Genomic DNA, 14166 nt, shown 5'->3' on the forward strand with positions numbered 1-14166 from the left:
ATCAGCCGGGGATCAAAGCTGCAGCGAGCTACGATCATGCCCCTGAACTCTAGCCTGGACAACAGAGTGAGGCTGTGTCTCACAAAAAAGCACAAAATAAAATGGTAGGAGTAGATGTTAATAAATCAGTAACTGTAACAAATGTAAATGAACTAATGCAATACTTTGGAAAAATACAAAAATGATCAGATCTTTAAGGAAAGAAAATACAATTATAAAGTCTTTATGAGACCCATTTCTAAAACATAATGACGTAAAAAGGTTAAATAACAAAATGGAATAATATATGAACAGGCAAATGCCAACCAAAATAAAGCTTTGTAGCTGTATTAATAGTCAGATAAAACAGACTTTAAGACAAAAAATCATTAGAGGCAAAGGCTTGACTACATAATGATATGCAGTTTTACCAGGAAGCTATCACAACTCTAAATTTATAAGTATCTAAAAGCATCAGCTCAAAAAATATAAAGCAAAAAATAGTAGAACTGTAAGCAAAAGACAAATCCACCATGATAGCAAGAACATTTCATGTATCTCTCCAACTATTGATAAATAAAGCTGACAAAAGAATCAGTAGGAATAAAAAATAATTAATGAAAATGATCGCCGGGCGCGGTGGCTCAAGCCTGTAATCCCAGCACTTTGGGAGGCCGAGGCGGGTGGATCACGAGGTCAAGAGATCGAGACCATCCTGGTCAACATGGTGAAACCCCGTCTCTACTAAAAATACAAAAAAAATTAGCTGGGCATGGTGGTGCGTGCCTGTAATCCCAGCTACTCAGGAGGCTGAGGCAGGAGAATTGCCTGAACCCAGGAGGCGGAGGTTGCGGTGAGCCAAGATCGCGCCATTGCACTCCAGCCTGGGTAACAAGAACAAAACTCCGTCTCAAAAAAAAAAACTCAATTTGGACGAAAATGATCGACAAGCTTAATCTGTATATATACACAGAATACTAATCCTAATAACTAGAGAATACATGTTCTTTTCCAGTATACATGTAACATATATAAAAATTGAGCAAAGCCTGGGCCAAAAAGCAAATATCAACAAATTTCAAAAGACGTTTTTAGATCATCCCTGCCCAACAGAAACATAAGCCACATGTGTACTTTTAAATATTCTGGTAGCCACATTTTAAAAAGTGAAATTAATTTTGTATTTTATTTAATTCACCATATCCAATATATTATCATTTCAACATGTAATCAATATGAAAAACTATTAATGAGATTTTTACATTCTATTTTTTGTTCTTAGTCTTTGAAATTCAGTGTGTGTTTTACATTTAGAGTATATCTCAATTTGGACTCACCAAATTTCAAGTGCTCAATAGACATGAGTAGCCAGTGGCTATCAGACTGTGTAACTCAGATGAACACCAACTTCTCAGACACAATATGATTCAGTTAGAAGACAACAATGACAATATCAATACAAGATTATGTTTGGAAATTAAGAAATACACTTTTAGCCAGGCATGGTAGCTCATACCTGTAATCCCAGCACTTTGGGAGGCCAAGGCGGATGGATCACCTGAGGTCAGGAGTTTGAGACCAGCCTGGCCAACATGGCGAAACTCCATCTCTACTAAAAATACAAAAATCAGCCTGGTGTGGTGGCACATGCCTGTGGTCTCAGCTACTCGGGAGGCTGAGGCATGAGAATTACTTGAACCTGGAAGGTAGAGGTTACAGTAAGTCAAGATAGCGCCACTGCGCTCCAGCCTGGGGGACAGAGCCAGCCTCTGTCTCCAAAAAAAAATAAATAAATACACTTTTAAATAACACATAGGTCAAAGAAAAATTGTAGTTAAAAATGATAAAACAGGCCAGGTGAAGTGGCTTACACCTGTAATCCCAGCACTTTGGGAGGCCAAGGCAGGTGGATCACGAGGTCAAGAGATCGAGACCATCCTAGCCAACATGGTGAAACCCTGTCTCTACTAAAAATACAAAAATTAAAGCTGGGTGTGGTGGCACACACCTGTGGTCCCAGCTACTGGGGAGGCTGAGGCAGGAGAATCGCTTGAACCCAGGAGACGGAGCTTGCAGTGAGCTGGGATCGTGCCACTGCACTCCAGCCTGGCAACAGAGCAAGACTCCATCTTAAAAAAGAAAAGAAAAGTACAACTTACCAAAACTGATTCAAGAGAAAAACAACACTGAATAAACCTATAGTCATAAGATAAATTGAATCAATAGGGAAGAAAACATCTTCCCTAAAGAAAACATCAGTCCAGACTTTTTTTTAAACCAGGCATTCTATCAAAATGTGCAAAGAACAAATAATTCCAATCTTAAATACATTATGCCAGAGAATAGAAAACAAAAAGACAATCCACAATTCATTCTACGAAGCTAGCAAAACCCTGATACCAAAATCTCACAAGGGTAGTATGAGAACAAATCATTTCAGGCCAGTTAATTCATCAACTGAACTACAAAAAACCCCAAACAAAATATGAAATTGAATTCACAAGATATAAAAAAAGATGTACCATTATCAAATTGGGTTTGTTCCAGCAAGGCAAGAACTTAACATTTTTAAAAGCTTAACATTAAAAAAAAAAAAAACCTCATGGCTGGGTGCGGTGGCTCATGCCTGATATCCCAGCACTTTGGGAGGCCAAGGCAGGCGGATTACCGGAAGTCAGGAGCTCGAGACTAGCCTGGCTTGCGCGGCGAAACCCCATCTCTACTAAAAATACAAAAATAATCCAGGCGTGGTGGTGGGCACCTGTAATCCCAGCTACTCGGGAGGCTGAGGCAGGAGAATCGCTTGAACCTGGGAGGCGGAGGTTGCAGTGAGCCGAGATCAAGCCATTGCACTCTAGCCTGGGTGACAGAGCGAGGCTCTGTCTAAAAAAAAAACTAAAAACAAAAACCAATTCCTTAAATTAGCATCAATAAATTCGAGGATAAAAATCATATTATCTTAGAAACAAAGAAAACAGATTTGATTAAATGCACTGTGCATTCAGAATAATTAGCAAACAAGGAAGAGAAGGGCGTTTCCTTTACCTGACAAAGAGCATCTATACAAAAAACATAGCAAGTGTAGGCCAGGTGCAGTGGCTCACGCCTGTAATCCCAGCATTTTGGGAGGTCAAGGTGTGCAGATCACTTGATGTCAGGAGTTCAAGACCAGCCTGGCCAACATACTGAAACTCCATCTCTACTAAAAATGCAAAAAATTAGCTGGACATGGTGGCAGGCACCTGTAATCCCAGCTACTTGGGAGGCTGAGGCAGGTGAATCGCTTGAACCCAGGAGGTGGAAGTTGCAGTGAGCCGAGATCGAGCCATTGCACTCCAGCCTGGGCAACAAGAGTGAAACTCCGTCTCAAAACAAAACAAAACAAAATTTTAAAAACCTAGCAAGTGTCATACTTAAGGTGAAATGATGACGCCATTTCCTTTAAAATCCAGAACAAGTCATGAGTTCCTTGCTATCACCACTTCTATGCAACATTAAACGAACAGTCTTAGCACAGTAAGGAAAGGGAAGGGAAGAGAAATGTAAAGAATTGGAAAGGAAATAACAAAAACTGTCATTTGTCTACATATGATTGTCTACATAGAAAACAAAATCCAAATAGATAAATTATATAGATTAATAAAAGCAAGATTTCTGGGTGCAAAATCAATAAACAAAACTCAATTGTGGTTTTACACGGGAGACAGTGTAGAAATGCAAAACATATGCAAAGCACAAAACATATGCCTGGCACTTTGGGAGGCCAAGGCAGGTGGATCACCTGAGGTCAGGAGTTTGAGACCAGCCTGGCCAATATGGTGAAACCCCAACTCTACTAAAAACATAAAAATTAGCCGGGCGTGGTGGTGGATGCTTGTAGTCCCAGCCACTCAGGATGCTGAGACGGGAGAACTGCTTGAACCCGGGAGACAGAGGTTGCAGGGAGCCAAGATCGCACCACTGCACTCCAGCCTGGGTGACAGAGTGAGACTCCATCTCTCTCTCTCTCAATCTCTCTCTCTCTCTCTCTCTATACACACACACACACACACACACACACACACAATAGCATCAGTAAATACAAAGTAGTACAAGGAGACATGTACCTCTGATGGAAAGCACATACCACCACCTACGAAGTAGTTCAGGCCAAAAGCTGAATCCAATTCTAATAAAACCTCTAGATTCAACCACCAGTTCACAGCTTAAAGTGAAGACAGAGGAACATGTTTAACTCTTGTACAGGATGCAAAAATTACAGGACAATCTAATTTCTTCAAAAAAAGAAAAAAAGATTGCAAGAAAAAAGATATGGAGGGAGAACCTATAGTTTAAAAGACTTAAAAGAGACATCAACCAATCACAAAGTGTGGACCTTATTTGTATCCTGACTTTAGAAAGACAAGCTATAAAAATAAGGTGCTGGCCAGGTGCAGTGGCTCACACTTGTAATGCCAGCACTTTGAGAGGCCAAGGTGGGCGGAATGCTCAAGCTCTAGAGTTTGAGACCAGACTGAGCAACATGGCAAAACCCCATCTTTACAAAAAATTAGCCAGGTGTGATGGCACATGCCTGTAGTCCCAGCTACTCAGGAGGCTGAGACAGGCGGATCGCTTGAGCCCAGGAAGTGAAGGTTGCAGTGAGCTGAGACCATGCCACTGCACTACACCTGGGAAACAGCAGGACTGACTTTCCAAAAAAAATATTGATTGATTAATTTTTTAAAATTAGGCATCTTTATGAAACTATTGCAAATTTGGATATTAAATGAATATTTGATGATTTTCAGGCAAGATAACACATGATGGCTAGGGTTGGGTGTTAAGCACAAAAGGATTCACTCCAGGGGTCAGCAATCTTTTTTTCTGTAAAGAGCCAGAGAGAAAATATTCTAGGCTGAGTGCAGTGGCTCAAACCTGTAATCTTAGCACTGTGGGACACTGAGGTGGGTGGATCACCTGAGGTCAGGATATCAAGACCAGCCTGGCCAACATGGTGAAACCCTGTCTCTACTAAAAATACAAAAATTAGCCAGGCATGGTGGTGGGCACCTGTAATCCCAGCTACTTGGGAGGATGAGGAGGAAAATCGCTTGAACCCAGGAGGCAGAGGCTGCAGTGAGCCGAGATTGCACCACTGCACTCCAGCCTGAGGGACAGAGCAAGAATCAGTCTCAAACAAGAAAAAAAAAAAAAAAAAAACAGAAAATATTTTAGGACTGCCAAGTGACAGTTTTTCTTCTTGACCAAACTCTAGCCAGGCTCCTCTGAATCTCCTTCTCAGCTAGGCCTCAACCTTTGTCTGTAAAGACTTGAACAGACACTAACATAGTTTCTAAGAGATCATGGCACATCCCTAAGATGACTCTAGCCCTCTTAAAGTGGATGCCTAAGAAAACTCAAGGCTGCCTCCAAAATGTACTGCTTGTTCTAGCCAACACCTGAGGGTAGGACCTCTGCCTCCGATCTCTATCAGAGTATAGAATCCTAACTTGGTGAAATCCAACATGGTCAAGCCCCTTCTCTACTAAATATACAAAAATTAGCCAGGCGTGGTAGCCATGCTTGTAAGCCCAGCTACTTGGGAGGCTGAGCTCATGCCACTGAGCTCATGCCACTGCACTCCAGCTTGGGCAACAGAGTGAGACCCCATCTCAAAAAAAAATAAGGTGCAAGATTTTTATGGAGAAAATATAAAGACATAAAGATCAAAATAAATGAATATACTATGTTCATGGATTGGAAGACTCAATATTGTGAAGATGGTAGTTCTCAGCCAGGTGCGGTGGTGGTTCATGCCTGTAATCCCAACACTTTGGGAGGCCAAGGCAGGCAGATCACTTGAGCCCAGGAGTTCAAGATAACCCTGGGCAAGATAGTGAAACCCTATCTCTTAAAAAAAAATTAGTTCTCCTCAAGCTGATTTATAGGTTCAATATGTTTTCAATCAAGATCCCAACCTCTGTGTGTGTGTGTGTGTGTGTGTGTGTGTGTGTGTGTGTGTGTGTGTGTGTGTCTGGAAGTTGACAATCGGATTGTAATATATGAAAAAGCAGAAGAATGTAAGAGTGAAGATCCTCTCGAGAACAACAAAGTTGGAAGACTTGTTTCACCAACTATCAAGAATTTTTAGTAAGACACAATGTATGAGAACTTCATCACTACATTGAGATAGGAAAGGAATTCTTTAAAAATACTTTTAAAACAAACTATAAATGAAATAATTGATAAACCTGGATATTTTTAAATTAAGAATTACATCAGCAATTTTACTTCTGGGTATATATGCAAAAAAGAATTTAAAGCAGGGATTGAAACAGATATTTGTACACCAATGTTCTTAGCAACATAATTCACAAATGCCAAATGGTGAAAATCATCCAAGTGTCCATTGATAGACGAATACAATGGAATGTTATTCATCCTCAAAAAGGAATGAAATTCCAATACACACTACAATGTGGGTGAGCCTTGAAAACATTATGCTAAGTGAAATAAGTCAGTCACAAAAGGCCAATTATTTAGTGATTCCACTTATGTGAAGTGCTTAGAGTAGCCAAATTCATAAAGACAGAAACTAGAATGGCGGGAATCGGGGTTTGGGGAGGGAAATAGGGGGTTCTTGTTTAATACGTACAGAGTTTCAGTTTGGGGTGAGGAAAACGTTCTGGAGATGGATGTTGGTGATGATTGCACAACAGTGTGAGTGTACTTAACGCCACTGAACTGTACACTTAAAAATTGTTAAAATGGTAAATTTTAAGTTATGTATATACTTTACCACAGTTTTTAAAAATTAAGAATTTCTGCTCATCAACAGATACCACAAGGAAAGCAAAATTATGAGCCATACTCTAGGAGAATATATTTACAAAATACATGAGCAACAAAGGAGTACTATCCAGAATAGATAAAGAATTCTGGCCAGGTGCAGTGCCTCATGCTTATAATCCCAACACTTTAAAAGACCAAGATACGAAGATTGCTTGAAGCCAGGAGTTCAAGGCCAGAGTGGGCAATATAGTGAGAGCCCATCTCTATAAAAATATTTTTTAGCCTGGCATGGTCGCTCGTGCCTGTTATCCTAGCACTTTGGGAGGCTGAGGCAGGAGGATCACTTGAAGTCAGGAATTCGAAACCAGCCTGGCCAACATGGTAAAACCCTGTCTCTACTAAAAATACAAAAAAATTTAGCTGAACGTGGTGGTGGGCACCTGTAATCCCAGCTACTCAGGAGGCTGAGGCAGGAGAATCACTTGAACCCGGGAGGCAGAGTTGCAGTGAGCTGAGATGGCGCCATTACACTCCAGCCCGGGCAACAAGAGCGAAACTCTGTCTCAAACAAAAACAAAAACAAAAAAAGCCAGGCACGGAAGCTCATGCCTGTAATCCCAGCACTTCAGGAGGCCGAGGTGGGCAGATCATGAGGTCAAGAGATCAAGACCATTGTGGCCAAATATGGCAAAACCCCATCTCTACTAAAAATACAAAAATTAGCTACTTGGGAGGCTGGGGCAGGAGACTTGCTTGAACCAGGGAGACGGAGGTTGCAGTGTGAGCTGAGATCGCGCCACTGCACTCCAGCCTGACAACAGAGCGAGACTCCTTCTCAAAAAAAAAAAAAAGTATTTTCTTAAATAAGCTGGGCATGGTGGCACATGCCTGTAGTCCCAGCTACTCAGGAGTTTGAGGTGAGAGGATTGTTGGGGCCCTGGAATTCAAGGCTGCAGTGAACTATGATCTTACCACTGCACTCCAGCCTGGGTAACAGAGCAAGACCCTGTCTTTAACAAAAAAATAATTTAAAAAAGAACGCCTTCTACAAATCCATAAGGAAAAGTTAAACAACCAAAAAACTTTTTTGGCAAAAGACTTAAGAATAGCCAAAATGCATGAAAAGATGCTCCTTACTAAGAGGGCAGTGAAAATTAAAACAACACTGAGACACCACAGCATACTGCCATTTCAGCAAAAAATCCAAGTCTGATACTGTCACAGCTTGGCAAAGACGTGAAGTCGCCAGAACATTTATACACTGCTGATGGGGGTGTATACTGTCTCAACCACTTTAGAAAGCATGTGTGCACCCTATAACCTAGCAATTCCACCCCAGAAAATATTCGCTGGAGATACTCTTGCCCATATGTACCAAAAAACATACAAAACTAGGCATAGCAGCATCATATGTAGCAGGAAAAAAACCAAAAAACCCAAATGTCCACGCAGAGTCAACAAATAAATAAATTGTGGCATATTCATGCAATGGGGGTACCTGCTGCCAACACTAAGGAGCTGCGTGATCTTGGGAAAGTTACTTAATCTCTCTGTGCCTCAGTTTTCTCATCAGTAACATGAGGATAATACCACTATTTACTTCACGGTGTTGGGGCAAGGTTCATTATCATTATTCCAGACCCTTAGAACAGTGGCTGCAGCAGAACAAGCTCTCTCCGTAAACGTTGGTGTTGCTAACATTCCTTGGTCCCTGCCCTGGAGAAAGGCCATGCTGACATTTTACCCCCCTGCAGGCTCTCCATTTCCATCCAAGCAGCGTTGCCCTCACTGGTCTCTCCCACCTGGCTCCTGTCCCACCGGTAACGCCCACCTACCCTTCCACTCCTGCAATGCAGCCCTGCAGGGCACTGCCCTCTTCCTAGCAAGCCTCTCCTACTTTCTCAACTGCTGAACACCCACTTCCCTTGCCCAGACCCAGCTCAGACATCCCTCTCCTCTCCCCTCTGGGCATCCTCGATCCACTGGGCTTCCGTCTGTATTTCAGTGCTGTGGCTAGCTGCTTTCTCCTCCCACTAGTAAGATCCCTGGACGAGCCCCACTCCTTGTTCAACAAATTATAGCAAAGCCCCATAAGCACCCAAGTTATGTCAACACTTACTCACTATGTGCCCTGAGTGAGTCACTTAACTTCTCTGAATCCCAGTTTTCTTACTCAGTAAAATGGGAATATTAACACTGATTTTTTTTTTTTTTTGAGACAGGGTCTCACTCTGTTGCCCAGGCTGGGGGGCAGCAACGCCAGCACAGCTCACTACAGACTTGACCTCCTGGAATCAGGCGACCCTTTCACCTCAGCCTCCCGTGTAGCTGGGACTATAGGCACACACCACCATGCCTAGCTAATTTTTGTATTTTTTGTAGAGACAGGGTTTTGCCACATTGCCCAGGCTGGTCTCCTGGGCTCAAGCAATCCACCCGCCTTGGCCTCCCAAAGTGCTGGGATTACAGCTGTGAGCCACCCCGCCTGGCCAGCATTGACCTTTAATGGTTAACGTGAGGATTACATGAGATGACATATGTGAAGCTCTGTCTATAGTCAGCACACTAATAAAACGAGCTCCTCTGAGGCTGCTCATCTGCTGGGAAGACACGCTCCTCCACGCATCTCCTGACACTCTGCAGCTGCAGACAGCCTACCTTGAACCAGGGATTCTGGGCCAGGCCAAAGGAGCTACGTGCCCCCCTGGTTGCAACAGGCGGACTGCGAGCAGCACAGGGTTACTGGCAGAGCTGCCCTCCACACACCCACTGCTATCCCATCCACAGCACAGCTCCAAACCTCACCAGCCACTGTGGGGCCCAGGACAGACAAGAGAATGGTATCCACTTCCCCTCCCATGTCTCCTCCAAGAGTCTCTGGCCAGCCTCTGATACCAGAGTTCTAGGGCCCAGTTCATTCTCCCCATTTCACAGACGAGGCAACTCAGATTCAGAAGAGACATTTCTAAATATCTAAAGTCTTCTTGCAGCCAGGCGCCGTGGCTCACGCCTGTAATCCCAGCACTTTGGGAGGCTGAGGCAGCAGATCACATGAGATCAGGAGTTCGAGACCAGCCTGGCCAACACAGTGAAATCCTGTCTCTACTAAAAATACAAAAATAAGCCGGGCGTGGTGGCACACATCTGTAGTCCCAGCTACTCAGGAGACTGAGGCAGGAGAATCACTTCAAACTGGGAGGCGGAGGTTGCAGTGAGCCAAGATTGTCTAGCCTAGACAACAAAGCGAGACTCCATCTTAAAAATAATAATAATATGTGGCCAGGTGTGGTGGCTCACACCTGTAATCCCAGCACTTTGGGAGTCCGAGGCAGGCGGATCACCTGAGGTCGGGAGTTCAAGACCAACCTGACCAACATGGAGAAACCCTGTCTCTAAAATAATAATAATAAAGTCTTGCTGTTACTGAGCTTAAGAAAGCGGGGGGAAGCTAAACTCATCTAAATGTCTAAAGACAGGTCTAAAGTCACCCTGCAGTAAGAGACAGAGCTTGACCTTGAACCTCTCCGTCTGCCCCCGCCACAAGCCAAGCTGTCTCCAGGGGAAGGTGCTAGGGCCCTAAGCGGGGCTCCGGACCAGCTGGGCACTGTGCCCCCCATTGCCCAGGCCCCACTCAGCCCTGTCCGCAATCACCCACCCGTCTCTGTCACATCCCAGACTGAATTCTTCTCCCGCAGCTGGGACTGGTTGTCACGGCAACGAGTTGTTTGGAAAGCTGTGGGATGATGGGCTATGCCGCAGAGTCAAGGATGGAGCCTGGAGGAGCCAGCAGTCGTGGGCTGCTTCCAGTCAAGCCAGGCAGGAAACTGGCTCCACCACCAGCCCCCTCAAAGGCTGCAGACCCAGGAATCCCAATTCTGGGCATCTGGTCGAAATAAATCACGTGAAGAAGGGAAAAGCCAGATGCACAAGGATGGTCCACCCCTGCATTACTTACAGCAGGACGAAATTGCCTAGGTTGGTAACAGGTAACCTATCTGAGTATTTTTCTTGCACCAAGCACTCTGTTAAATGGCAAACAGGTGTCATCTCATTTCATCCTCACCACCTCCCTAGGAGGCAAGTCCTCTTAATACCCACATTTTGCAGATGAGAGAATTACACTCGCCTCAGTTGTTCGGATAGCAGCAAAGTCAGGATTGAACGTCAGCCTATTGGCCTCCAGGACTCACGCTCCTGACTCCACTACAGTGGTTGAAAATGAGAAGAGGAAGTCCCAGCCCACCCTCTCATCCTGACAGCGCCTGTGGTTATGACAAATACATCCACAGACACTTATGACGCAGGGCTCAGGAAAAGATCAAATTCGGCAGAACAAGGTGAACCAGCTGAGAAAGATCTTCAAATACTATAGCACTTACAAAACAAAGCAAAGTCCTGGAACAATAAGGCATAATAGGAGCCTATTTATAGATAAAAAGGCTTCATGCATAGTGGAAAACAGTTCACTGATTCTATTTTACTAATTGGCCATTTGGCCTTGAGTACTCATGTCACCTCTCAGAGCCTCAGTGTTCCAATCAGTAAAATGGGTATATGTCAATAGTGTCTACCTCACAGGCTTGTTACAAAGATTGAAGATAAAGTGCTTAGCACAATATCCAGCACGTGTTAAGCAAGCCAGACGCTGTTACGACTGTGCTGATACCACAGAACATGCACAGAGAAGGGCAGTGCAGTGAGCTCTCAAGATAGATCACCTGGGGTTATACCCTTGCTCCCATTCACCAGTTGGGTCTGTTACCTCACCTCTATGGACACCATGTGAAGATGAAATCAGAAACACTTAGCCACATCCTGCACATTCAATAAATGTGATGAAAATTCAACTGCGTGACAAATATACACCAAAACCAAGTAGAGTCATCTTCCGCCTTTGGTGTGTAAATGTTAGCTATGATTATTAATGAACCGATGATTAGTATAAGTAAAAGAACAATGGAAAGGGAAATGGTGATACAGGGAACATGGCTGGGCACTGCCTCGCTAGCTGTGTGAGCCTGAAGAATACTGTTAACCCCTTGAGCCTCAGTTTCCCCATCTGGTTATATGGAGCTAACGCCTATCTTACAGGGTAACTGTGAGCAGTAAAGGAAAAACAATTTACCTTGTGCCTTGTGCTGTGCTGGGCACATTATTTTATACCATAATCTCATTTAATCCTCAAAACAATCCCATGAAGCTGGAATTAGTATCCCTTTTTTTTTTTTTTTTGATTTTTTGATTTTTGTTTTCTTTAGTATCCTTTCTTTTGAGACAAAGTTTTGCTCTTGTTGCCCAGGCTGGAGTACAATGGTGCGCCCTCGGCTCACCGCAACCTCAGCCTTCTGGGTTCAAGCGAGCAATTCTCCTGCCTCAGCCTCCCAAGTAGCTGGGATTACAGACATGCACCACCACGCCCAGCTAATTTTGTATTTTTAGTAGAGACAGGGCTTCTCCATGTTGGTTAGGCTGCTCTTGAACTCCCAACCTCAAGTGATCCGCCCACCTCGGCCTCCCAAAGTTCTGGGATTACAGGTGTGAGCCACTGCACCCGGCCTAGTATCCCCCCGACCTTTTTTTTTTTTTTAAACTAATGAGGAAACCTAGAGAGATTTAAAAAACATCCCAATGGCCTCGTTTTGCCCATTTAGTTAACAGGCATGTAAGAGAGAATGTTCATGAAGAGGCCATCTAGCTTAGCTCTATTAAATTATACCGTCAAGCATGACATTGAGAGACATGGCCAGGCCCCCCTCCTATCCCAAACTATCAGACTCAGCTCACCAGCCTGGGGCAGGCTCCTGGGCCGGGTTCCTCTGGCCCGTCCTGGTGGGAGTTGTCTAAGCTTCTGTCTGCACCTTGGTCTTGGGCACAGGGCACCGGACCCTTCTTCAGCTTCTTAGCGCCCTTGGATCTTCTCTGCTCCGTGAATGGGCCTGAGCAGGCCCTGCTGGCTTCCGGGTCCAGGGGGGAGCTGGGGCTGCCCAAGGACTCCGGGGAGCCAACACAGCTGTCCACAGGAGCAGCGAGTCCTTGCTCTAGCCTTCCCCTGGATGCTGGCTGACCCTTGACCTGCAGCTCCTCCTGGTCCTGCGCTGCAGCCCGGCCTTCATCACTGCCAGCCCGCACGACATGCACAGCTTTTTGCTGCTCTGCAGAGGCCCTTGCTGACACCCCCAGGCACAGTGCCGCGCTCTGTGGAGGAGCCTGTGCAGCTGGACTGAGGGACTCCCCTCCACTGGACACTGGGAACCCGACAGCGCCACAGCGGCTGCCTGGCTGGGCCCCATCCCCTGCAGCAGGCAAATATCCAAACTTCTCAGTCCCTGAGGCACAACCTGCCCCACTTCCACCTGGCTCTGCAGGCCCACACCCAGTGTCTCTGCAGGGGCCTCCCAAGGACTCCAGGTCAGCACCCTGGGGAGGGTCTCCCACAGACGAGGGCTTGTTTCCACCAGGGCTCCAATCAAGCCACAGGAAGCTGCCGGCCCTTTCCCCACCCTCCAAATGGGCCCCCTGCTTCCTGCTTTTCTTTCTTACCCTCACAGAGGCTGGGCCTGGTGAGGCTGTCGGGGGCCTTCCATGGGGCTCCTCTTTGCTGACTGTGGGGCTTCTTCTGTCACACCCTGGAGAACTCATCCCACCGTCTCTGGCCTCCCTGGACCTGGGGCAGCTCACCTCCTCCACCCCTGCAAGCCTCTCCCTGCAGACCAGGGCTCTCTCTGGAAGGCCAGCAGACCTGTGACAAAGTTTCCTGGGGCAACTGTCAGCTAAGATGTCACACAGATAAACCTGGAGCCTCTTGGAGGTCAGAGCTCTCCCCTGAGCTGGTACCGAGGGCAGCTGCATGTGGAGCCCAGGACCCGGCCTCGAGCCCTGGCTCTGTCCCACAGCGAGCGGCTCCGAGACCCCTGGGCGGACCCCAGCAGCACCCGCAGCCCAGGAGCTGGCACCTTGATGGGCCTCCTTCCTGGGGATCTTCCTTCTGCTGCCAGCCCTGACTTGGGGCCCAGAGCTTGTTCCTGGCCCATCTGGTGCCAGGCCTGCAGTGGAGCTGGCTCCTTCCATGTTCTGTAAAAGCTCACAGTTGTGTTGGGGACTGAGCACAGGGTCTTCTTTGCTGGGAACCTCTGCATCACCCACTTGGGACATGTCTTTCCACCTATCTGGGCCAAAAGCACAACACCGGCCCTGTGTGGAGACAGAAAGAGGAGACTTTGTCATGGAGAGTCCGACCTGTCAGCCCATTCAGTGGGAACTAAGAGGAGCCCCTCTTCCAGGCAGTGCTCCCAGACCCTTCCATTCCTGAGGCCTAGGTGTGAGCACTCCAGGGAGGGGAGCACCCATCAGGAGCTGGTGCCCTGGGTGAGGGTGGAGAGGCCTGCCTCCAAACAGGGCAGAGCTACAAGCGGC

The 14166-nt window shown here is 45.9% G+C and overlaps 1 protein-coding gene across 1 annotated transcript in view; it reads right to left on the reverse strand.

Moving 5' to 3' along the window:
- SPOCD1 (SPOC domain containing 1) overlaps positions 1-13905 on the reverse strand; it is a 28770-nt gene extending 14865 nt beyond the window's left edge. The window contains 1 exon segment of the mRNA XM_032246725.1: positions 12538-13905. Coding sequence (XP_032102616.1) covers positions 12538-13905 — 1368 coding nt within the window.
- Positions 13906-14166: the final 261 nt, after the last annotated feature.

This window comes from Sapajus apella, unplaced genomic scaffold, assembly GCF_009761245.1.
Source record: "Sapajus apella isolate SASKATOON/1434 unplaced genomic scaffold, GSC_monkey_1.0 scaffold62, whole genome shotgun sequence".
NCBI classification, from domain to species: domain Eukaryota; kingdom Metazoa; phylum Chordata; class Mammalia; order Primates; family Cebidae; genus Sapajus; species Sapajus apella.